Source organism: Zalophus californianus, chromosome 1 (assembly GCF_009762305.2).
Source record: "Zalophus californianus isolate mZalCal1 chromosome 1, mZalCal1.pri.v2, whole genome shotgun sequence".
Taxonomy (NCBI): Eukaryota; Metazoa; Chordata; class Mammalia; order Carnivora; family Otariidae; genus Zalophus; species Zalophus californianus.
In genome coordinates, this window is record NC_045595.1 from 147,413,417 (window position 1) to 147,438,461 (window position 25,045).

The 25,045-nt window shown below is 45.4% G+C and overlaps 1 protein-coding gene across 1 annotated transcript; it reads left to right on the plus strand.

Annotated features, from left to right (window-relative positions):
- The first annotated feature begins 4,423 nt into the window (after nt 1-4,423).
- Nucleotides 4,424-24,668, plus strand: MUC13 (mucin 13, cell surface associated). Its single transcript, XM_027585334.2, has 11 exons — nt 4,424-4,823; nt 8,581-8,703; nt 9,560-9,666; nt 13,190-13,245; nt 16,439-16,599; nt 17,119-17,244; nt 17,560-17,692; nt 18,346-18,383; nt 19,884-19,968; nt 22,226-22,424; nt 23,413-24,668. Exons 1-10 carry the CDS (start codon nt 4,703-4,705, stop codon nt 22,422-22,424), a joined length of 1,149 nt encoding a protein of 382 aa, XP_027441135.1. The 5' UTR covers nt 4,424-4,702; the 3' UTR covers nt 23,413-24,668.
- The last annotated feature ends 377 nt before the right edge of the window (nt 24,669-25,045 follow it).

A 25,045-nucleotide genomic window follows, 5' to 3' on the forward strand; every position in this document is an offset into this window, starting at 1 on the left:
TAAAAGAAAGGACTGGTATACACAGCAATATGGATGAATTTTGAAATCCTTGAACTAAGGGGGAGATTCAGACATAGAATAGTACATACCGTATGAGTCCATTTATATGCAGTTCTAGAAAAAGCAAACTAATCTCTAGTGACAAAAAGCAGGTCCGTCATGGCCTGGGGTTGGGGGTGGAGGGCGGAATGGGCTGCAAAGAGGCAACAGGAAATTTTTGGGTGTGATAGAAATGTTCTGTATCGTAATTATAATGGTGGTTTCATATGTATATACATCTATCAAAACTCACTGAGTTTTACACTTTAAATGGATTCGTTTATTGATGTGAATTAGACCTAACTCAATAAAGCAAATTTAAAAAGAAAAAAGAAAAGATGTAAAAGAGGCTTTGATTTAAATTCTGGTGCCAGGAATCCTTCAAGCTGAGAGTAACAGCACGGGGCTTCCTTGTTTGGGAAAAATATTTAAATGGGCCTCTTGGCTGTATAAGAGCAAACCCGATATCCTATTCCTGAGTGGAGACTTTTGGGACAGCAAAGAAGTAACCTTATGTATAATAACATAAAAAAATTTGGGCGCCTGGGTGGCTCAGATGGTTAAGCGTCTGCCTTCGGCTCAGGCCATGAGATCGAGCCCTGCATCGGGCTCCCTGCTCAGCGGGGAGCCTGCTTCTCCCTCTGCTTCTCTCTCTCTCTCTCTCTCTCTGTCTCTCATGAATAAATAAATAAAATCTTTTAAAAAAAATTTGTCTTCACTAAGGTCAGAGGTAAAACTCTGGCTAATTTCACGAGGAGTAACTGGACTCATCCCTCTGGCTGGGGCCAGACCCTGGGGGAGCTGGGGTTCTGAGTTGTAGGGAGGGAGGCCTGGGTTAAGAAGCCCCTACTTCAGGGGCCCTGGGGTGGCTCAGTCGTTAAAAGTCTGCCTTTGGCTCAGGTCATGATCCCAGGGTCCTCAAATCAAGCCCCGCATCGGGCTCCCTGTTCCGTAGAAGCCTGCTTCTGCTTCTGCTTCTGCTTGTGTTCCCTCTCTCGCTGTGTCTCTCTCTGTCAAATTAATAAATAAAATCTTTAAAAGAAAAAAAAGAGTGACAGGGCTGGTTCCTGAAATGTGGCAAGAAGTCAGGGGCTCTCAGGGGTTCTTCGGAGACAAGAGGTGAGTAGAGGAGTGGGGAGCAGGCAGCCAGGCCAGCGAACAACCAGGAGTGAAGACAAATAGTCAACTGTTTTTAAGTTTTTCCTTTTTCTGCACTGCATTTCCCGCTCCCTGTGCTGTCAACCACAAGCCTTCGGTAAAGTTAGGCTAAGTGCTACAGTTTGAGATTGACTATGTTTGAGGGCACAAATGGGGGGGGGGGGCCGTGTCCAGGTAAAGTGCTATGTGGAGAGCCATGGAAGCCTGGAGACAGGATTACAAAGTTGCTCCACGTGACCATCAGGGAGGCTGCCCAAAAGCTGGGCCACAGTGTGGGGAACCACGGTAGAGATCCCCAGGGATTCCTGGATCTATAGCAGGAGGAGACGGCATCTCCACACTCAAATGGCGGGGAGTGGAGCACAGAGCTGTCATTGCATGTTCAAAGGAATGGTGACCTCCTAACAGGTGGTCGCCCAGGGATATTTGGGATATAAAGAGATTAACTACTCCCCCACCCCCACCCCACACAACCTCGCAAGGATGTTTAGGCTGTTTTGAGCTATTTTGGACTGTGATAATTTGGATAGAATATTTTGAACAGAAAAATACTCTCCAGGGCCAGGCCCACTTCTTTTATCTCAAAAGCTCAGAAGAGACCTATGGTATAGGACCAAACCCTAACAAGTAATTGCCTCTGGCTGGCTGACGTCAGTTAATGACTAGACTTTGTACCCAAAAGCGAGTTAAAACTAAAGACGGCTGAGGGGAAGTCATTTCCTCCTTGGATTGCCCAGTAAGAACATCTAAAATGAAAGACCTTCATTTCACTCTTCTCAGCCTTCTTTATATTGTAACCTTAGGTAAGAAAACATTTTACAATGTTTTAAAATGATTGCTATTTTTACATTTTATTTTATTTTATTTAAGATTTTGTTTGAGAGAGTGAGTGTGTAGGCACAAGAGGGGGGAGGGGCAGAGGGAGAGGGAGAAGCTGACTCCCTGCTGAGCAGAGAGCCCGATGCTGGACCCTGGGATCATGACCTGAGCCGAAGGCAGATGCTTAACCGACTAAGCCACCAGCGCCCAACATTTTACAATTTTTAATTCTTTTAATCACGTTTGCTGTCTTGGAGATAGAACCAGGAGGCTTAAGGTACCAATTCCATGGCCCAGCAGGCTAACTATTTTCTGACTCTGCTCAAAGACATATGGCATTTCAGTCTGTGGTGAAGGAAGACAGAGCAGAAGTCAAGGGGCCTCTGGACTACGGGGTGTGGGGTTCAGCAAGTCAGAGATTTGTCCTCCAGAGTTCCTCAGGCCAGACAAGAACAAATCAGTAGGTTCCAAGGGCCTGGTGCTGGGTAGCCTTTCCTTTGGCCCCCAAAGGGCCTGGTTTAATCTCTGGTTCTAGCATCAAGAGTCTTTTGTCCCCTTCCTCATGGGAATTAAGGCTTACCTCTGGGCAAATCCCTAAACCCCTCTGGGTATTGGTGGGCTCTTCTGTCAAATGTGGATGCTCATGTCAATTTCACAGTTACTATCTGGCACAGGGTAAGCCCTTGTTAGATGAAAAGAGAAGCAGAAATAGGTCAAGATGATGCGCTGGTGAACTGTTTTCTTGCTCCTGGAAGAGCAGTTGTTTTTATCTCTTCAACCTTTAATGATTATTTGAGCCAGGCCCTGTTAAAGGTGAAGAGCCAGATTCTGCCAGCCTGGGCTCACAGACCCAGGGGCCATCAGCAGGTTTTTTGTTTTGTTTTGTTTTGTTTTTAAATATCTGAGGGTTTAGGAATTGCTTCCTCACTAACACTTTTTTTTTCCTCACTAAAGCATTTAATAATTTTTTTAAACTGGTTGTCAATGTCAGAGTTCTTTGAGACAATGAAGGGTTCTAGAAGACTAATCACTGGACCACTAAGTGTTTACTACGCCATGTGTCCAAGGGTTCCTAAGAGTTGAAAAAAGGCAACTCTGATGATCACTGTAGCCCTTAGGGCAAAGATCATCTCTCTTCATTTTACTCTTTAAAAAAATAATGTGTCTAAAATTATTAATGGGTAAATAACACTAGAAAACAAATTGGGGGAGGAAGTTTAATACACACTTACCTAAGTATTTTTATTTCATCATTCTTTTAAACACACCCCTTTCCCAACCCTCCCTAAAATGCCATATAATTGGGAAATGAGGACGATTGCCTTAAACTGTAAAGACAAAAGGAGGCCACTTTCAGGTCATAACTGCACCCCCTGCTGGTGCTTTCAGTTGTCCTCACAGAGGACTACTCAGGAGTATTAAACCCAGATTAATATAGTTCTGCAACTGCAGGCAGAAGCGGTGTTACTTCTTGGTACTCATCTTCATACATACTAACTTTTTGTAACAGGTTTCAGTAACACTTTTCCGGTTTTGTCTGTTTAATTTTTACTTTTATTTATTGTGGGGTTTTGTGTGTGTGTTCCAAGCAGTCCTGTATTTTCATGTTGTTTTTTTTTTTAAGATTTTATTTATTTATTTGTCAGAGAGAGAGAGTACAAGCAGGGGGAGGGGCAGGCTGAGGGAGAAGCAGGCTCCCCACTGAGCAGGGAGCCTGATGCAGGGCTTGATCCCAGGACCCTGGGATCATGACCTGAGCCGAAGGCAGATGCTTAACGACTGAGCCACACAGGCGCCCCACGTACTTTCATTTTTAATGTAGTCAACTGTATTTGTTTTTCAGAAAAGAATGATTGGGTACTAACTAGTATTAAAAACAATTGCCATTATGTACTGAATGTTCTGTCTTCTGAAACTTGGTATCTCTGTTCCCCCAGCAACCCAGTCAACACCATTTAACCTCAGTTCAAGCATGACTACCAGTGATCTTACCACAAGTGATACCACCACCACAACTTCTGCTCCCACCCCACCAACTCCATCTACTTCTGCTCCCACCCCACCAACTCCACCTACTTCCACTCCCACCCCACCAACTCCACCTACTTCCACTCCCACCCCACCAACTCCACCTACTTCCACTCCCACCCCACCAACTCCACCTACTTCCACTCCCACCCCACCAACTCCACCTACTTCCACTCCCACCCCACCAACTCCACCTACTTCCACTCCCACCCCACCAACTCCACCTACTTCCACTCCCACCCCACCAACTCCACCTACTTCCACTCCCACCCCACCAACTCCACCTACTTCCACTCCCACCCCACCAACTCCACCTACTTCCACTCCCACCCCACCAACTCCACCTACTTCCACTCCCACCCCACCAACTCCACCTACTTCCACTCCCACCCCACCAACTCCACCTACTTCCACTCCCACCCCACCAACTCCACCTACTTCCACTCCCACCCCACCAACTCCACCTACTTCTACTCCCACCCCACCAACTCCACCTACTTCAGTTTCTGTATCAGGTACAGTTCCAGCCTCCACTGTCACATCTACAGAAAGTAAATCAAGCACAGTTGCAAAAACATCACCTATAGGTAACACCACCACTAAGACCTCACCTGAAAGTGGTAACTCAAGCTCAACTGCTCCTTCTCCAACAACACAAATGAACAATAATGGATCGACCGTCACCCCAATCACGCAAAATAATTTCTCAGAGGCTGTTCCAGTGACTTCTGGCAGCGTCACTTCGTCCAAGATCAGCACCACAAAGCCTGGTCCCACAGGTAAGAGCCATTCCTTCCCTCAAAGACTGCTTACTTGTGGGGTCGGCATTGTGGAGGGTGGTAGGTGTGTTCTGCGGGTAGAAGGAAGTGGGTATCAAAACATCCAAGGTTTCTTTGACCATGAACCCCTGGAATTAAAAACTCTGAGTCACAAAGGCTAGTAGTGATGGCAGAGACCCTAAAAGATAACCCACGGTTTCATTCTGCTCTCCTTTCTTTCCCACCTGTGCCACTTACAGCTAGATGTGGAATGTCTTTATGAACGTGGACATCATGCCAGCTACCTCTCCAGGGGATTTTTAGAAATCGTTTCAGCTTCTCTGAGGTCCAAACAAGTGCTGTCTCACCAGCCCCACTGGTCTAGCTCCCTGATCTACCTAAGGAAGGAGTCAGTTCTGCCCTGACTCCTTAACAATGTTAGTGAAAAATGGGACATTACCATGGTGGCCGATCACAGTTTGGAGTTTTAGTTAATTCATGGAATTTGAGCCTGAGGGATAAAGAGCCAAACAACAGCAGTGCTCAAACAGTCCTAGACATGGACTGGGGCCGTTGTCCAAAGGACAGATGTTTCGGGAATACTAAGAGATGGCAATTGACCTCAAGCCAAAATTACTGAAACCACTTGCCTCATTTCCCAAAGTTTGGTCTGGAATAGGGGTCAGCCAACTTTATCAGTAAAGGCAAACTAATAAATATTTTAGGTTTTGCGGGCCACAATAGGGATTCTGTTGTGACTACTCCCCTCTGCCATTTTAACATGAAAGCAGTCATGGCCAATATACACAGGCATGAGCCTGGCGGTATACCAGTGAAACGCTATTTACAAAAACTGAAGACTAGCCAGATTTGAGTCATAGTTTCCCAACCCCTGGTCTAAAATAATCCTCAGATCTAGGCTTGAAGGGTCTACATAAACCCTGTCATTTTCAGGGAGACTGAGGCCCAGCGAGGGTAGCAACTTGCCCAAGGTCAAAGAGCAAGTGGATGTCCCCCTGCACTGACTTCCTCTGGTCTCCCCCCATGTTCTTTGACAGATCTAAGAGATGGATGATTAAACAAGTGGAGCCAGAGCCTGTTCAGAACACCTGGGTCCCAGTCTGCTTTCATGTTTGAAGGGCCTGTTCTGAAGGCTAGGCCACCGGGGGCCCGGCTGCACAGCCAGCTCTACTGGAGTCAGGAAAGAGAGCTTTTCTAAGCCATTCCTGCTTCCCCAGACATTCTCCCAGAGCAAGGCAGCCGCTTTGTGTTCTGGCCCGACCACTAGCTCACTGTGGGGAGGGGGCAAATCACTTCTCTCTTGGCTTCACCTTCCCCGGCCGTAATAACATGACTGAACTAAATAGGTGCCAAAATCCCTTCCAGCTGTACTATCTTGTGCCTTTATTCCTGGCACACAGAACCAGCGGGCAGGTCTGTCCTTCATAAGCCTACCAGGAGTTACTTGTCTGGTGTATCCTGAGTAGAGTTGACTCAATGTCTTCCCTGGGATTTTCGAAACCATCCTTGCTTACTTACAGCTGAGGCTGGCCTCGCGCATTATCAACATCCCTCACCAGAGGGTACATTGTGACAACTGATGAACCTTCACCAACACAGCATCATCACCCAAGGTCCACAGGCTACGCTAAGGCTCCCTGTTGCTGCTGCACATTCTGTGGGTTTGGACAAATGTATAATGACATGCATCCATCATACGGTATCATAGAATACTTTCACTGCTCTACCAATTGACTGTGCTCTGCTTATTCATCCCCTACCCCACCCCCCACCCCTGGCAACCAGTGATTTTTCACTATTACCATGGTTTTGTCTTTCCAGAATGTCATGTAGTTGGACTCATATGTTAGTCCTTCCAGGTTGGCTCCTTTCACTCAGTATATACATTTAAGTTTCCTCCATGTCTTTTCATGGCTTGATGGCTCATTTCTTTTTAACTCTGAATAATAATCCACTGTCTGAATGTATGATGGTTTTATCCATATCACCTGAAGAACATCTTGATTGCTTCTAAGTTTTGGCAATTACGAATAAAGCTGCCATAAATATTCCTGTGCAGGTTTTGAATGGACATGTTTTCAACTCCTTTGGGTAAATACCAAGGAGTGTGCTTGCTGGATCCTATGGTAAGAGTATGTGTAGTTTTGTAAGAAACTGCCAGACTGTCTTCCAAGGTGGCCGTACCATTTTGCTTTCCCACCAGTATGAGCATTCACCAGCACTATTTTATTTTTGACTTTTTTTAAAATAAAAGTACATTAGACCCACAGTTATGGAAGGAAAGAAGCTTAAACAGGGCAAAAGTATATGGAGTAAGCACTAAATCTCCCTCCTATCCTACCCCTAGGACCCAGACTCCTGTTCCCTTCCCCAGAGGCAACTTCTGTAGCCAGTTTCTCATATCTATCTCCAGAGGAATGTGTGCAAATACAAGCATACATATTTGTATGTTTGTGCATATTATCCTCCTTTTATCACAAAAGGGAGGATGCTCGACACATTGTACTTTATGTATAGCTTTTTAAAAAATCAACAATTTCTACCTATGGGTTCATAAGAACATTAACATCTCTTGATCCGTCACTCCATCTTTTCTGAAATCAAAGCCCAGAATCATTTCATTTGACAGAGATGGAGAAAATGGCCAGCCAAGACAACCATTTTCCTTTGATCTAACTCCACTCCCCATTCCTACCACTTCTCCAGAGAGAGGAAAGATGCCCGGTCTGAGAGCACCAACCAGTGATGGAGAAACCATTGCAATATAATTCTCACCATCCATTCAAGTCAGCCATTCAGAAAGCCAGGGGGTGGAGTGTGCCCTCATCACTTCCTCTGCGAACTTTCTATCTGCAGGGTCCCCTTACCACCCCTTTCCTTCTTGTATCTGTATGCCTTGCATGCTAACCCAAATAAAATACCTCCTTTCTTTTTTTTTTAAATTTTTTTATTGTTATGTTAATCACCATATATTACATCATTAGTTTTTGATGTAGTGTTCCATGATTCATTGTTTGTGCATAACACCCAGTGCTCCATGCAGAATGTGCCCTCTTTAATACCCATCACCAGGCTAACCCATCCCCCCACCCCCCTCCCCTCTAGAACCCTCAGTTTGTTTTTCAGAGTCCATCGTCTCTCATGGTTCGTCTCCCCCTCTGACTTACTCCCCTTCATTCTTCCCCTCCTGCTATCTTCTTCTTTTTCTTTTTTCTTAACATATGTTGCATTATTTGTTTCAGAAGTACAGATCTGTGATTCAACAGTCTTGCACAATTCACAGCACTCAACCATAGCACATACCCTCCCCAATGTCTATCACCCAGCCACCCCATCCCTCCCACCCCCCAAAAATACCTCCTTTCTTTTGGGGGCTTCCTGCCTGTCCCTATAAGACAGTTACTCATAATTCCCTAGAAAATAGGACGCTCTCTTTCAAATGGTACTGGGAAGCCCTACCTGGTGTTAGAGGACCAGATATCAAGGTTCTCAAGGATCCTTGTGATCCAAAGATGCTGAAGATGGAATTAGGAGACTGCTGTCTCTCTGAGCAGACTCTTACCCACCAACCTCTGCCTTTACTGTTGATAAGCACCTGGCTCCAGAATTTCCACAACAGACTCCGTATAGAGGTGTATGCTCTTCAACGAAAGACTAGAACGTGCCCAGGAGGGAGGCATGAAGATTTTAAAGTATGTTTCTCGGTGTCATCTGTTGTCATTCTGTGGATTTTTAATCTCTTTTTCCTCTCTCTCAGTTCTCAGAAATCCTTGCCAAGGAGCTCCCTGTAAAGGTGGTTCTTCATGTGTTATCCTGAATGATACCCATTTTTGCCTGTGTTTATTAGGATATTACTATAACTCTTCCACATGCAAAAAAGGTGAGTTACAAGGGATGAACCCTGCAGAGCTGCATTTCAGACCTAAAGTAGAATAGAAAATGCAAAGTAATGTCAAAAAAGGGCCCCCAGAATGGTAGAGGTAGAGGATTTGGGGCACCTGGGTGGCTCAGTTGGTTTAGTAGAGGTAGATGATAATTTATAGGCAACAAAGGCTCCTGCTTCATCTCAGTGGAAACTAGAGGGACCACAGGGATATTCCAAAAGCCCAACAGGTGTTCATATTTCAGCACTAATAATCTCATTTCTGGGATCTAAGTAAATGACCCCAAATAATAGAAAGTTTTGTGCATAAAGATGTTTGCTGCAAACTTTTTTCCTTTTAAATAATCAAGACCATGAAAACCAAAAAATGACTATCAATGAAGATAACACATTTTTCATAGAGTATTATGCAGCCTCTAAAAGTCATAGTTATTAAAAAAAAAATAGTTATGGGGAGGACGCCCGGCTGGCTCCGTCGGTAGAGATGCAATTCTTGATCTCAGGGTCATGAATTCAAGCCCCACACTGGGCGTGGAGCCTACTCAAATAGATAGATAGGTATGAAGACTAGGTAATTATTTGGAAAAATGCTTATTATGTAACAAAGATAAAGAAGAGTCATGGAATTATGACAGTGTAAACTATGCCTGGAAGAAAAAGGAGAAATACACCAAAACAAAAATGGTTGCGTTGGGTTGGATGGAATTTTGGGTCACATTTTTCATCTTTCCAGACTTCCTATAATATCATCATATAATGTGCAGAATTTTGAAGAATAATCTATATTTTAAACAAAATGGAAATTACCCCTCTTCACACTAAATATTATAAAAAGATTCTGCTTAAATTTCAGGAAAGTTATTCCCTGGAAGTATTACAGTAAAAGTATCAGAAACATCTGATTGGGGAGATAAAAATTCTATGGCCTATCAAAAACTACATATTCAAATTACTGATTTTGTAAGTATTTTCTAACCTTTCTTCCTATATAAGTGTTCTTCATTCTAACACTTTCTTGCAGCATGGAGGACTGGTGTTCAGGTAGTACACACTGGTTCAGCTATTCCAGTTGCTAAAATAGTGAAAGGCATCCTTACTCGTTGGTAAATTGTAGTTGTCCTAACCCCCCTGGTGCTTGGTTGCCCAGGCCCCTCCTCTGGGACCCTTGGGCCTCCCCATGATCCTGCACCTACATGGGTAACACCCAGCATGGCAGAGGGCCTTTAGAAGCTTGCTCCAGCCATGCCATACCCACTGATACAGAAGCTATTAGAATTTTTTTTTTAAGTAGCCATGCCCTGCGTGGAGCCCAATGCGGGGCTTGAACTCACGACCCTGAGGTCAAGACCTGAGCTGAAATCAAGGGTCGGACGTTTAACCGACTGAACCACCCAAGTATCCCTACAATATTTTTAAATGGACACATAAATATATGATGTTTTAAAATAAAATTATTTTCATAGAATTGAAAAGATTTTTTTTCCGTTTTACGATCAAATTTGCATACATTTCTATACCAGTCTGGCTTTTTTTTTTTTAATATCTGTTAGTTTTCTCCACTATTAAAAATGTCAAAATGAACAATAGCTTCATTTCATTTTGATTATTGTGAGTGAATGTGTCAACATGAAAAGGGATGGAAATCTCCATTCTGGAACCACAGATGTTAGATCTGAAAGAGCTTATAGAGGACATACAGCCAATGTTTCTGAAAGTTTAATTTTAAAGGGAAAAAACAGTAGACTGTAAATATGTCTTAGAACCCTAAGTGTAGAAACACTTTTAAGAACTAAAGAAGATATTGAAGACTGTATCTTTCAATTCAGAATTATTTTATTACAAAAGAGTTTTGCTAGCAGAATTAGTAGAACATAAAGCATCATTGTCTGAACGATTTACAGATAGCATAGGGAGTGCTAGTGCTCATGACCAAACAGCCCGTGCCTGGTGCTGCTAGGATAAAAACCGTGGCTTTAGTAGCCCGGCCTTGGCCTTGGCCCCTTGTCATACAGCCTAAACATGATGGGCCAGCTGACCATGACTTACCTCTTATCCTGGACTTACATTCCAGTTGGCCCACTTGGATGATAGTACATTGAGGATAGCAATATCAGTGTGCTCCTATTTCCAGGGAACCCCTCCGTTCTCTCGTGGCTTTACTGAGCAGTGACCACTACATCCCCCCAAGCTTGCTTTGGGTATGGGGGTCCAAAAGACCCCTCCTCCTACACGCCTGTGCCGTTCAGATACCAATTTTAAGACTTGATCTCAGTCAGGTTTTGATAATTTCAGAGGGACCAGGGAGGGGATAGAGCATTCTTCTAATTTCCGGGAAGCTTTTCTTCTGAAGGGGATATGCCAGAACTCTTTTGCGACTCCCCAGAGACACTCCCCCCCCCCAAAAAACAAACAATTGACTTTCTTCAAGGTCCATTTAGCAGACTTTGTAGCCGGGACAGTTCTAGCTCAGGCCCTGCGACATCTCGCAGGGTCCATTTTCTACCCAGCTGGATCCAAATGGACAGTCTGCAGAGGGATTTGGAGTTTCCCTGTTGCGTATGTGCCTGGCATTTTATGTGTAATATTTCAAATTCTGAAAACAGCCCAGTGGGGAAGATGGTACTACGGTGCTGTTTTGCTGATGAGGCTACCGAGGATCAGGAAGGTTAAGTAACTGACTGCAGGTCACCCAGCTGATGAATGAGGAGGTGGGGATTTGAACTCAGACCTGCCTGACCACAAAGCTGCTTCTCAAACTCCTTCTCGCCTGCTGGCTGTGTTGTGCAGTAGAGGCCCGGCAGGCCTGTTTGGATGGCTCCTGCCTTCTTGTCCAGACTTAACAGCCCTTCAGTTTGAGATATGTATATCCCAACATCCTCAAAGGGTGACCTGGAAGATTAAAAAAAAAAAATCTCCTGTGCCAGATGCTAATTTTATAATCTCTCTTCTTTGGGAATAAGAAAATTAAATGGGCAATGGTCATTGGGTAAATGAGAGGGACCTTGGAGGTCATCCAGTGAACTTGTTCCTAAGTGAACTCCCAGGCCTCTGATGGTTTACAGAAATACCAGCTATTTCTAGTATTTAAAAGAATTAAAAGGCATGTAGATGTATTCTGGATATAAGGCTACCCAGATGAATTAGAGCATCAAATTTATTTGAATTTGACTAGAATAAAAGAGAAATAACATCTTTTCTAAAATGACATTGGTTGCCATGATCTTTAAAGCATTGGGTCGCCATGAGGAGAAAGATAATAAAAAGTCATGGATTATGAAAAGGTTGCACCAACCCAGTTCAATGCTCATATAATAAAATACGGAGGTTGGGGCCCACAGAGGGGAAGACATGTCCAAGGTCATGTCTTTCGCATTTAATTCATTCAGTCATCAGTCAGCCAGTGTTTGTAGAACATTTCCTGGGGATTGCCCTGTATTGAGTGCTATGGGGTGGGGGTGGGGGAAGGTATGTCATCAGAAAGAGAAAACAAACCCCCATTCTTGGAATCAATGAACTTACATCCTCATTGGGACCCTCACCCCTGCCAGAGGTTCCAGCTTTATCTCTGGCCCCTTCTCTGCAAGTATCTAGAGTCGTCTGCTCTCAACACAATTCTGCCTAGTAAGATGTACCCGTGCTGGGGCCCCGTCCAGCTCCCAAAGCCATGTGTCATATATTCCATCTCGTTTGATAACATTATAGCCCTATGCGGTAGGAATTTACTGCTTTCTCCAGGTTTCCGAGGAGAAAGGTGAGGTTTAAAGCCACTATGCAAAAGCTGACATGGAGAAATTTGACTTCAGATATTCTTCCCAGTTCAGCCTGCTCCCTTCTGAGGCACGCTGCTTCTGAACATTCATGTATAGGCTCCTTCCTCCTCTCCCCATCCTGGCACCGATTCCAAAACGGCTTTAAGGGTGGTCTCCTTTATGAAGCCCTCCCTGGTTCTCGGCAACTGGAAGAGAGCGTCTTTGAATTTCTGTGGTAGATTGTGTTGCCCTATGGTGCTCACCTCTCCCCACTTCACGGTGTAGTTCCCTGACTCATCACAGGGCAGGACCCGCGTGTCTCCGCCATTTGTTTCTGGCATGATGCTTGGCAGGGTGGGCAAGTAAATAAGTGTTCCCTGGGAGAATCGATGAGTGCACGAAGCATGCTTATAGAGAAGCCTAACAAACGTGCAAACCAAATATGCAAAACTTCACGGGTACCTTGAAAACACAAACTGAGTAAATTAGTCACCTTATTTTTAAAAGTATGATCGTTGGTTTGGCTGGGTGCCCTAGGTCTTTTTGCTGGATAACTCTGACATAGCAGAATCGTATTATTTTAGAACAAAAATCAAATGGGGACAAATTGCTGTGATGAGCCATGTGTATTTACACAAATGAGGTTAGAAATGTGTTTGTGTGAAAACTCAGATACAGTATCACATTTTCCCCCTCTTTGTGGTAGTTATTAAATCTGTTCTCCTCCTCCACAGTTTAAGAACACATTTGGCAATTCTGATTACGGACAGACTGTAATTAATAATGTAAGGTAAGTTTGCTATGGACCGATGGGATACTTCGGAGGCAGGTGTCCATTTGCCTGACTTCTGGTCTTCTCTTGAGTTATCTAAGTCCCTCCAGTGGCAAGTCACAAGAAGAGGTGGTCAGTCTGAGTGCTGGAGAGGGCTCTGCTTTCCATGTCACACTGACCCTGGCCTGGTTGGGCAGGCAGGCGCTTGGGGCAGCAAGATGCTGTCTGTGATTGGCTCCTCAGCAACTTGTACGCATGGCCCAGGGTATCGCCCTGACCAGTTTGTTTGGTTTTATTCCTTGGCTAAAACCACACCTGGTCAACCCCTAGAATGTGCCTTCCAGAGGGCAGGGAGAGAATGAATGGCTCATGGTCATCTCTTTTCTCAAGGGGCGGCGGGGAGTGAGGGAGACAGGAATATCCCAGTCACATACCTGGCTACTGAAGGGCCAGCAGTGAGCTCTCTTCTGCAGGAAGAACAAGCTGTTATTGAATGATATGCAATGACTGGTGTTGGATGCTTATTTGGGGACCCAAAGAGGCAGAGGAGTCTCAAGAAGTTACTGATTCCATGGTGGCCTTCTCTGAAGCACATTAATACACATGCGCTGCAGGCCAGGGAAAGAATGTTCTAAGATGAATGGAGTTGTACAGAAAAAGCAGCCCTAATGTAGTTAGGTTTTATGGTTTTACTGTTGCATCTGTCTTTATGAGCTTTGTCAAATCCTTTGTGAAATAAAACACAGTATACATATTTGATACATACAAATTCAGAGGAGACGTCCTATAAAAGTGGTGAGTTTTGAGCTTGGCAGTGAACAAGGGGCCACTGTGGTTGGTAGCCAGGAGGGCAGCAGGCAGCCTAATGGGAGGCACGGGGCTCACATGGCAAGGGCAAGCAGCAGCAGAGGCCCTGAAGCTGGACGTAGGAACGCAGCAGACTGCTGCTAAGTGCTCTGCATTGTTTCAGGGCATGTTTTAGGTTTGGTTTAATGGACAGCAGGGAGTTCGTGCATCAGGGATGACTGGATAAAGACAGGATCAGTGAGCTGTGGTGGCGTCAGCCACCTCTGTACTTGATTCCTGGCCTTGGCACTTTCTTGCTGTGTGACTGGGCAGGTGTTTCAACCTCTCTAAAGCTTTGTTATGTCGTCTGCATTGCTGGGATGATCTGATTGACTTCCTGGAACCGCGGGAGGAGTAAGTGGGATACCATGTGAAAGACGACCCGCACAGAGTGACTGGCGCATAGTCGATTTCAACACGTGGCAGTTCCTGTCTGTGTCCCTTCCGGAACAGGGAACCCTGCAAGTGTGATGGAGAGCTGGTCCCGGGGAGTGGGGGGGGTTCCCCGATACTGTGGCATATGTTTGCTTTTTAATGACTTACTGAAAGGGACCCAGGAGCGTTCGGAGGCGACCTTCTACTTGTGAGCTCAGTGTTCCAGAGACGAACTAGCTCCGGCACCTGAGGGGGTGTGCAGGGCCCTCTCTCACCTAGAAAGGCATTTTTTCAGCTCTGCTCCCTGAGCTCTTTCTCTACAGCACCCATGTTGGAATTGGAAGGATCTTCAGAATTTCTCTTGCAAATCTCTCTTCGGAAAGAGGAGGAGACTCAGGCTCGGGGAAACTGTGACTGGCCTTGGGCCACAAAAGGTGGTGGCCATCTTGGGTCTAGATCTCAGGCCTCTTAGTGCCAAGGCTACTGCTCTGACCACTTATGCTATGCCGTTCTGTTATTAAATATGCAGTGGTTCCATTGTTCCTTTCATTGTAACATTTTGCCCCCTAAATTGGAGTGTGCGCTAGTAGGTTCTTTGAATGAATGAATTGTGGATGGCTTTTCTTTCCTAGGCCCTGCTGCAAAATGATACCAGAGATTTCTGCTCACTTTTCGACTGATCTCTTTATCAAATGACTTGTATCAAATATCCTTTGCTCACTGCCCTGTACATTCTATGGCCACCTCTAAATCCTATCATGAATGAATCATTTTCAGCTAGAATCAGAAGCCCATTTTGTTTTTTGCACTCCTTTTGTGGTGACCGTTCCTAAAAAACAGAATTTGGTTCTGACTTTGGATTTTGGATTTTCTCGATAGTTCTGAAGAACTTACATGGCTGTAAACATTTCCTAAATGGGTTGGGCTATGTTCCAAGCTTCTGATGTTTCTTCAAAAGTCATGAGTCTTGAAAACACACAGGCAGAGGTTGGAGAGGGAAGGAGTTTTTGAAGTCCTTTCTCCCCTCTCTGTCTCTTTTAGTGGTTGTATCACTTGATTCCTCTTGGACCGTGGAAGAAGTAGAACTTGGCACAGCGGTTCTTGGGGCGCAGGCACTCAGTTTCTGGGGCTCTGATGTGGTGGTCTTTGCTCATGCTCCCTACACCCCACCCTCCTTATTTCAGGGTATCACGTGTACTACTCTTGATTTTCTACAGAGAGGGACAAGTTAGTTTCAGATGTTACCTGTTCTACTTCTGGTTAGCTCCAGGCTTCTAGCTCCTAAAAAGGATTGTCCACAACTTTTCTCAATATCCTCCAACAGGGGGGCACCTGGGTGGCTCAGTTGGTTGAGCGGTTGCCTTCGGCTCAGGTCATGATCCCAGGGTCCTGGGATCGAGCCCCGCATCGGGCTCCCGGCTCTGCGGGAAGCCTGCTTCTCCCTCTCCCACTCCCCCTGCTTGTGTTCCCGCTCTTGCTATCTCTCTCTCTGTCAAATAAATAAAAATTTAAAAACTAAAAAAAAAAAAAAAGAGGGCGGGGCGCCTGGGTGGCTCAGTCGGTTAGGCATCTGCCTTCGGCTCAGGTCATGATCCCGGGGTCCTGGGCTCGAGCCCCGCATCGGGCTCCCGGCTCTGCGGGAAGCCTGCTTCTCCCTCTCCCACTCCCCCTGCTGGTGTTCCCTCTCTCACTCACTCTCTTTCTCTCTCTCTCTGTCAACTAAATAAATAAATAAAATCTTTAAAAAAATCCTCCAACAGGACATTGTTTAGCTAGAGATGGCCTCTGAGCACACATCGAAGCGAGCTAGATCTCTGGGCCTATAAACCGCCATCTTACTGCACCTCCAGGTCCCCCGTATTTGGGCTCCAGTTGTGGATATAGGACAGTGGGTCAAGACTAGAGGAGACAGGAGTCTGGGAGGTTCTGAAGACCAGTCTGTGGATCCTTCGGTTCAGTTCATCAAGTGATGGATTCATTTCATTTTTAGCACCTCTTCAGCAAGATCAGAAGTGCGTGCTGGTGACAATGTTGTTGTGGTAGAGGTCTTAAACATCTTCACAGAAGCTACAAAAGAAACTGAGGAGACTGTGGCTGAATCAATTAAAAAAGCAATTCAAAACAACTTGGCTGGCATCACAAGCTATAATTGTAAGCATTCGATACTTCTCTTCGAGGTTTCCTTGAAGACCTACCTTTTTGTAAACATTTCCATTCTCTGAAAAGGGGGCAAGAAAAGCAGGACACTTGAATCCACAGATGGGCCCAGTTCCAGTGAACCAGGCGTTCTTCCTCCCTCTCCTCCCTTGCTTGGTTCTACTCCTTTCCAGCCGTTCCCCTCTCCCCACCAGGTTATCACACTGACCAGTTTGCTCCTCTCTTTGGAAGGTGGGAAGGTAGGAAGAAAGGAGAAACAAGAAGGCTGTATAAAGCCTTCATCGTTGGAAGCTGCAGCTTCCAAATGATCCCAGAAAGCCTTCCTTGCCCTGTTTCCCCTTTAGGCTGACCCACCAGCCCCCCCAGCACAGCTAGAACAATTCACTTTTGCTGTGTTACAAACCACCCCCAAGCTTAGTGGCCTGAAACAACAACCATTTATTTATCGCACTGACCTAATTCCTCTCCCTGTTGTCTCACTGACCATATTTCTGAATTGTCTGTGCCTCCCAGTTCAAACTCTGTGTGATTATTACGGTTGTGAAGAGGAAAATAAGCAAGACGACTGTAGCAATGGTTTGCTGTGTAAATGCAAGCAGGGGATGGAAAGACCTAACCCCCAGGTCCCTATGTGTGTTGGTGAGTGTTCCACTTGCTTGTTAAGTGTTCTTCACAACGCCTACCTTCTCTCCTTTTTCATTTGCAAAATACAAGCTTTACTGCTCATGCTTCCATGTGCATTCCAGAGTCTGAGGGGTGTGGGTTTGGGCTTTAGACACACGAACCTGGCAAGGCAGCCCATGTGCATCTTCACAGGAAGCGTGCCGTGCGCGCAGCCAGGCAGCACCCCACTTTACCCAGAAAAAGCAATATTAAAAAATTGTGTTCTGTGACATATCACTTTGCGCTTGAAGGGGTTGTTTTTGAAAATAACTCAGAAATTTTCTTTTGAAGCTTCTGCTATAAAGTGTCCTGACACCTGCAACGCAGACAACAATATGCAATGCTTAGTGAATGAGAAAAACAGGAGCGCTGAGTGTGTGTGCCTGTCAGGCTACAAGGAATATGTTCCTGGGATCTGTCAAGAGTAAGAAGTCGCTCCTTTTTCATCTTACCACAATGGGAGCTAGCCACAAAGGATAGAACGTATAGACGTATGCATGGGTTTAGGGTCAGGATGTTGGAATGCTGCCATACGTTGGTAGGTATAAGAGCTCCATCATATCGTCATCAGCATTGATGGTTCTTGAACATTCTCTGTGTGCTAGGAACCGCAACACTGTTAGGAATGAATTCATTCCCCATTTGCCAGGGAGCAATGTGAAGCTCAGAGAATGTAAATAAAGCCCCAGCTTACAGGGCAGCAATTAGGTGGCAGAGCCATGGGGCCTTGCAGCCGAGCACCCCCCCCACCCCCGCCGCCGGCCGCTGCAATGCTCCATGCCTCTGGGCTTCAGCTGAGTTTGAATTGCTGAATCTTCCTGGAGCTCAGAGGGTGGAGGGTTCAGTCAGTAGGAAATGGGACCAATTGGAATTGTGTCCCCTCTTCAGCCTTCCAGAGCTCCATGGAAGGTGCTCACCTGGAAGAATGGGAGCATAAGGAAGAAAAGAGAAAGAGGAGAAGGAGAAAGGGGGCGGGTAGAATGAAAGGCAGATGGAAAGGAATACATGGTGGTTGGGTGGGAACTCTGACGTGAGCCCCGCAGAGACTGTACCATGGTTTCCATCATTGTATTTTAGGTGTGCATTTGGCTACAGCGGAGTCAACTGTGAAGACAGTGAGTATAAAAGTTCTGCTTTGTTATTAAGCTTCTGAGAAATAGGGAACACGTTCAAAATTCTGCCCAGGACTCCAAAGTCTCTGGCTCCCTTCATAAAGAGCGAGACAGTCTGCCTGCAGTTTGCGTTCTGGGTCATGCCGTCCCATGCCTGCCTTCAGATCCTGGGCAGCAGCACCCCATTATAGAAAATAACAGAACCCAGCCCAAGAGGTGGGCTCTGGGTGTCCTAACATTCTGTTTATTTTCTGTCACTGGCAAGGATAAAAGACCAGTATATTCCAAAAATGTGTGTGGTCATGGGAGAGCAGAACTAAAAACCATTTAAATATTCCAGCCTTTCAGTCCCCGAGCTATTTACTAGCTTGGGATGTGTTGTTGCAAGCTCAGTTGCTTTCATTCTCTCCCACACCCCACCCCCACCAGATTGGGACAATACTAACTTTATATTTTTAATTATATTACATTTCAAATTTTACATAAAGACTGGTCATCCAAGGTGAAGGAAACATTACTCTTGGCCTCTCAGCCAGCCACAAAGTTAGTGATGAAAAATGCTCTCACTTTCTATTGTATTTTGTTGCAAGGCTGGATTTGCTAAGTTTTTCCTTCCTTCCGGGCTCTCGGCATGCACACCTACAAAATGAGAGGTTGACCTTTGAGGTCCCTTTCCAAACATGGTCTATGCCCCTATGAATCCAGGTTGGAGGTGGCATATATGGCAGTCATGAAGCAGAAATCTGAGACAGAGGGTTCTAGAACAGCACCGTCCAACAGAAATGTAATGGAGCTTCATATTTAATTTCAAATCTTAAAAATTCTAACTACATTTATTAAAGAGAAGTAAGTGAACTTGATTTTAATAACATTTTATTTCACTTCATATATCAAAAATATTTTTCAGCCTATCATCAATAAGTGTTTCTCATGAGAAATTTTAGGTTTGTTTTCTTTCATCCTGCGTGTTTGAAATCTGCCGTGGGTGCTGTCCGCACAGGCAGCTCATAGCCTCATTTGCCGTGCTCGGTAGTGCCAGCCAGAGCAGATCTAGAGGAAGAGAATGGTCGCCACGAGCTCTCCCCTCACTGATTCTATGAAGCCTCTGTTAGTGACAAATTTAACTCCAGCCTTGTTCCCCCTGCTTATCTGCAAGGTCAGACGTGGTGGGCAGGCAGAGGCAGCAGAGGTTAGGATGGGATGCGCCCGTCGGTTAATGTCTCATCTCCCGCGGAGCCCAGGAAGGCTCTGCCCCCCGCCCCCCCATCATGGCCTCCTCTGTTGTTTATGGTCTTTTATCTGGCAAGGCAGCCTCTTCCGATTGGGTTCCGAAGACACAGTACCCCCCCCAACCTGCCAGCCAAGCTGGCCCGGGTGGGGGCGGGGACCACAGCCTGATTGTCTTCACAGCCAGGAACCTCTGGGAACCTCTGGGAACCTGTGCAGTAGACAATGAGGGCTGCTTGTGGAAGGCTGTGCCTACTCTTTGCTTTTCCTTTTCAGAATTTCAGCTGATCCTCACTGTCGTGGGCACCATTGGCGGTGCCCTCATTCTTTGCCTGCTGATTGCATTGATCTTCTCAGCAAGGTATGGAGTGGACGTATCCCTTTCCCTAGGGCTTGGCACCACCGGCATCATGCTCCAGGTTCAAAACATATCTAGCCTTGCTGGGGCAGGAGAAGGGAGATGAGGCGAGACCTCTCTAATACTGTTGGCTTTTTCTCTTACCTTAATTTGCTTTGGTTTATATAAGCCATACATGATTACTGAAGAAAACAGAAAAATGTGTAAAGGAGCACAGGTAAAAAACCACTCACAAAACTTATCACCCTGAGGCAACTAACATTTTGGCATATATCTTTCCAGACTTTTTTCTTTTTAAATGATGGTATAGACAGAATTTTGTGACCTTTGTGTGAGTTTGTTGTTTTGGTTTTTGTTGTTTTGGGTTTTTGCTTGTTTTAGAGACAGCACGTGTGGGGGGTGGGAGGGGAGAAAAGAAGGAAGAATCCCAAGAGCACGGAGCCCGACTTGGGGCTCGATCTCACGACCCTGAGATCATGACCTAAGCTGAAACCAAGAGTCAGAAACTTAACCAACTAAGCCATTCAGGTGCCCTTTGTGTTAAAAAATGTATATATATTGTTAAGGTTTATTTTTGCTTAACACTATAATGTGACATAACAACCATTTTCTGATGTCACTGAAACTCTGTGTTAGCAGTTTTCAACCCCACTGATGTTGTCAAGGATCATTCATCAAGGCCCTGGGCCCAGGACCCTGCGGCAGCGGGCCTAATACCGGCTGCAGCTGAGCCCCGTGGCTTGTTCTCTCCGCAAAGCCATTTCGCGGCTTGGTGCCTTAAGTGCTCTGCCTAAGAACTTGAGTAGCGTCCTTTCATTTATTCAACAAATATTTAGATAAAGTTCCCTCCATTAACTGGGAGAGAGAACACTGTTATCTCTATTCCATTAGAAACGTGCTGAGTGGGATGCACTTTGGTAAAAACAAGCTGCTTGTAACATTTCACTCACATCTTATATTTTGGCAAAATACGTATTTTGCACTATAATGTGAGAGGATAAATAGATTTTGTTTCTTTCTTCTTCTTCTTTTTTTTATTCCAGTTCGATATTAACTCTTCCCCAAAGCCTTTATTATAAGGATGCAAAGCTGAGAATTAGGAGTACGACCTTCCCTTTTCTAGGAAGATGGCCAGAATATTCTGTTCTGGAGCAAGGCTGCATCTTCCTTCCTTAGGAGGATTGCCTAACTGTCTTGGGTCTCCAGCATCCTCAGGGGCTGCATGTGGAACCTTGTGACCTCACCACAGCTATGTTTCTCAGCTCCTGCTTCCCGCTGCAGAGCTGGGTTTGCTCCTAGTTCAGCCTCAGATTCATGACTCTTGGGAACACATTAAGAATGACAATTTCTTGCCTATTTCAAAGGGAATGAAGCTTCTCCGCTTCTCCTCTCCTTAGACAGGAGTGCTCCCAAAGGGCGAGAACTCTGTTGTAGGCTAGGCGGGCTACCGGGGTCACAGGGTGAGTGGGTCTTCCCTTAGGACATTTCCGGTGGGTGACGGTCATCCTGGGAGTGCCCTGTGGACATCACAGATGCAGCCGGTCCAGTCTGCACTCCAGCGGTCCAGGGCACTACAGGGGCAGGTCTGTGGGCCAGAAGGCAGGAAGGGTCACTGTCAGAATTCATCGGGGGTGGGTACCTCCCTCACCTCCAAGCGCTTCTACTGGGCCTTGAATACTTACACTTGAGGTCCTTGAGGGGCTACAGCAGACCCTGGGAAACGCCTTTTTCTCCTTGTAAGATCTTTATACCTTGAACTTGTTTTATTGGCCGAGGTACTTCTGTAGACATTGACTTTGCTTGAATGAAAAATTGTATCACAGATCATCTTTTCTCTTTGACTTCCATATATAACTCAAAAGCACACTTAAGAATAGTAACATTATTAGCAAAATTTGCATGAGACCAACAGCACTGGATGGCATTGTTGGATCAGTGTTAATGTTCTGGTGTTGATGGTTATGGAGAGCTTATGAGGAGACTGTCCTAAAACTTAGGGAATGTACACGAACGGAGTAGTGAAGTATTATGGGTAGTGGGGCATCAGGGCTAAGCACTTATTCTTAATGGTGCAGAAATGTTAACAGTTGGGGCATCTCGGTGAGGGACGCATGGAAGCTCTGTGTAATTTTTTGGTTTGTACCTTATATGTAAATTTGAAATCATTTCAGAATTTGAAAACTTTTTTTAAAAGAATACTAACACTTGCGTCAAGGAACTTCTGCCATTGTCAGATCCTAATTCTTGTTACCATTTATAGCCAAAAGAACAAAAACAAGAATACTGAAGAACAGAACTTGATTGAGAACGACTTTCAAAACCTGAGACTGCAGCAGACGACAGGGTTCAGCAATCTCGGAGCAGATGGGAGCATCTTCCCTAAAGTCAGGGCAAATGTCTCCAGTCAGCCACCGAATCCCTATGCACACGGGAGAAGCATGCCCCGCCCTGACTACTAGGTGAGTCAGTGGGCTTGGGAGGGAGTGGAATGCCCAGGGCAGAGCAGGGACGGGGCCATTGGGTCATCCAGTCCTGGCTGCAGGCCTCTTTGTTTTTGTTTTCCAATCAAAAGAGAAAGATTAGAGGATGCCCCCTCCTATTGTTTTTTTGTTTTTTGCTCCCTCCTATTGTTAAATGGCCACCACTTGGGTCCCTAACACTGACCATCTATGTGACTTTAGACACATCACTGAGGATAGGGGCAGAGACTCCGCGTTCTCCGTGCACATTTCACTTCTGCAGACTTCCCCCGGCAAGCACACCACCCGCTGAGGATTTCTTAACACACTATGACCATCCTGGGAAAACGTGGCTTATTTCTATTTTGAAATCCCATGATTTATTTTGCATATAAAGTTTTCTTAAGTCATGGAAGTCTAAATAATGTTTCGTGTATGTACAAGGGGTTGACTTGCACCAGGAGCGCCATGTTGGATCAGACACATGGTCTAGTCGGCAACAGCCAAGAATGGTTGTCCTATGGGAGTGCCTGCTGGCCCCACGCAAGGTGAACCTTAACCAGCAGACTCATTACAAACCTCCTTTCCTCCTGATGGGGAGAGCTTTACATCAAGCATAATCTCTAAAGAGAACCAACCCCTTAGAGGTAGAATAAGCATGGGATTTAGAGCCCGGGTTTGAAGCCTTGCCCTTCTGTTACTTGTATCAGCTGTGTGATCTTTGACAAGGTATTTGACTTCTCTGGGTTTGTTTTCTCAGCTGTGAAATGGACATACGGATTTTTCTCTCATAGGATAAAAATCAAATAAGCTAATATGGACAGGGAACCTAGAACAGTGACTGTTCTAATTTGAAAAATAGTATTCAAATACTGTTAATTGAAGTAATGTTAATAATTTGTTAATCTAATTTTTCTCATAGGATTCAGTTGCAATACTTCTAAGAGTTTCTTTTTCCCCCCCTCTCTCTTTCTCTCTTTTTGTCTAGAATGGTAAAAATTGGGGACCATCCATGGCCCTTGACCCAATGTAGGAGCTTTTCTTTTGAGTGTTTAAAAGGCCAATGGAGAAGTGAGCAGCCGGGAGGATCTGGCCTTTGGAATTCCTCTGCCACCCAGGACCCAGCCTCTCTGGATAAAGTTGTGACTGCTTTCAATGAATGCAGCTTGTTTGCTAAGTACCTAGGGAATTAAATGCACATAGATGCTATTAGCACTTGTAAGATAGTTGATTTTGTCCAATCAGTACAGTGGTTAGGTTTTTGGTTTTGTTTCTTTTTCCTGGTGGGGCAACAATAACCATTTCCAATCTAGAGGAAAGCCCCCCAGGATTGTTGACTCCTGGGAGAGTGTTGCTTTGAGTTGATAGCCTATAGATCTGGAACCTAATTCTGAGAGACTCTTAACGCGCCAGCTATGGCAGTTAAGGGCATGAGAAGAAATACCATCTTTTAAGGTTCTCGGGCTCATTCTCTAATAAATTAAAATAGGATGCTACTTCGGTCCCTCCAGTGTAGGCATTTCATCACCCTTGCTCTGCCAGGAGCTTGTGACCTGGCCTCACACCAAGGAGACAGAAAAAAGACCTGTCTCTCAGCTTTCGGGGGAGAAGTGACTGGGAATGCAGGATCTTTTTGATGTTAACTAGAAGGCCCAGACTAGAACTGCCCACCATGGAGTACATCCCAGAGTTTTTGAAATGCCAGTAGGTGGTAGAGGCGAGGAGGAAAAAAAAAAACCCAAAACCCATAACCAGGAGTGAGAGGAACAGAGGCAGAAGGGAGCTGGGCTGCGCGGATGAGTATGGGAGAACGCTCGCTGGATCTACCTTCATCCTCAGATCCTCCTCAATGAGCAAACAGACATTTCCTCCAGTTCATGTCCAACCCACGACTTGGAGCCTAAAGAAGTGTGAAGACAACACCCCAGGGGCAAGAGCTGGAGGTCACTTTGAGAAATTGCAGATTCTGTTTGGTTGATGGTGAAAGAGGGAGCTCGTGCTCTGGCTCCTCGGCTCCAGATGTCCGGGCTTGGGACGCAGATTGCAGAGGTCCTTCATGGAGGCCCCGGCCTTCCCTGTGGCCGCCAGCACGCACACAGCCACACCCGGCACGCGCTCTCTTTAATGTTAATACTGTCCTTGTTTATGTCTAATGTCTGGTCCCCTTGCAAGTCATTTTTATTTGTTGTTACTATTATTTGTTCTTGACTATTAACTGTAAGAGGTAACAAAGTGTCTTTGGTAGGTGGTGTTCTTCCTTGTGTTTGGGCCCTTTGGTGATGCACATAGCAGTAAGTCTCTCTCCCTTTCTCTTTTCTTTCTTTCTTTCTTTCTTTCTTTCTTTCTTTCTTTCTTTCTTTCTTTCTTTCTTTTTCTTCTTTCTCTCTCTTTAACTTAAAAAAAAAAGATTTATTCATTTATTTTTAAAGCGGTGGGGAGGTGCAGAGGGAGAGGCGGGGAGAATCTCAAGCAGAGTCCCCGCTCAGCATGGAGCCGACACGGGGCTTGATCTCATCACCCTGAGATCATGACCTGAGCTGAAATCAAGAGTCTGACACTTAACCAAATGAGCCACCCAGGTGCCCCTAGTCTCACTTTCAATAGCAAACATGACACATGGC

Coding starts and splice junctions, on each gene's coding strand:
- MUC13 (XM_027585334.2), top strand. CDS start 4,703: ATGAACAATAATGGATCGACCGTCACCCCAATCACGCAAAATAATTTC. Junction 13,246..16,438: donor ACTGTAATTAATAATGTAAG/GTAAGTTTGCTA, acceptor TTTCATTTTTAG/CACCTCTTCAGCAAGATCAG. Junction 17,245..17,559: donor CCAGGTCCCTATGTGTGTTG/GTGAGTGTTCCA, acceptor TTTCTTTTGAAG/CTTCTGCTATAAAGTGTCCT.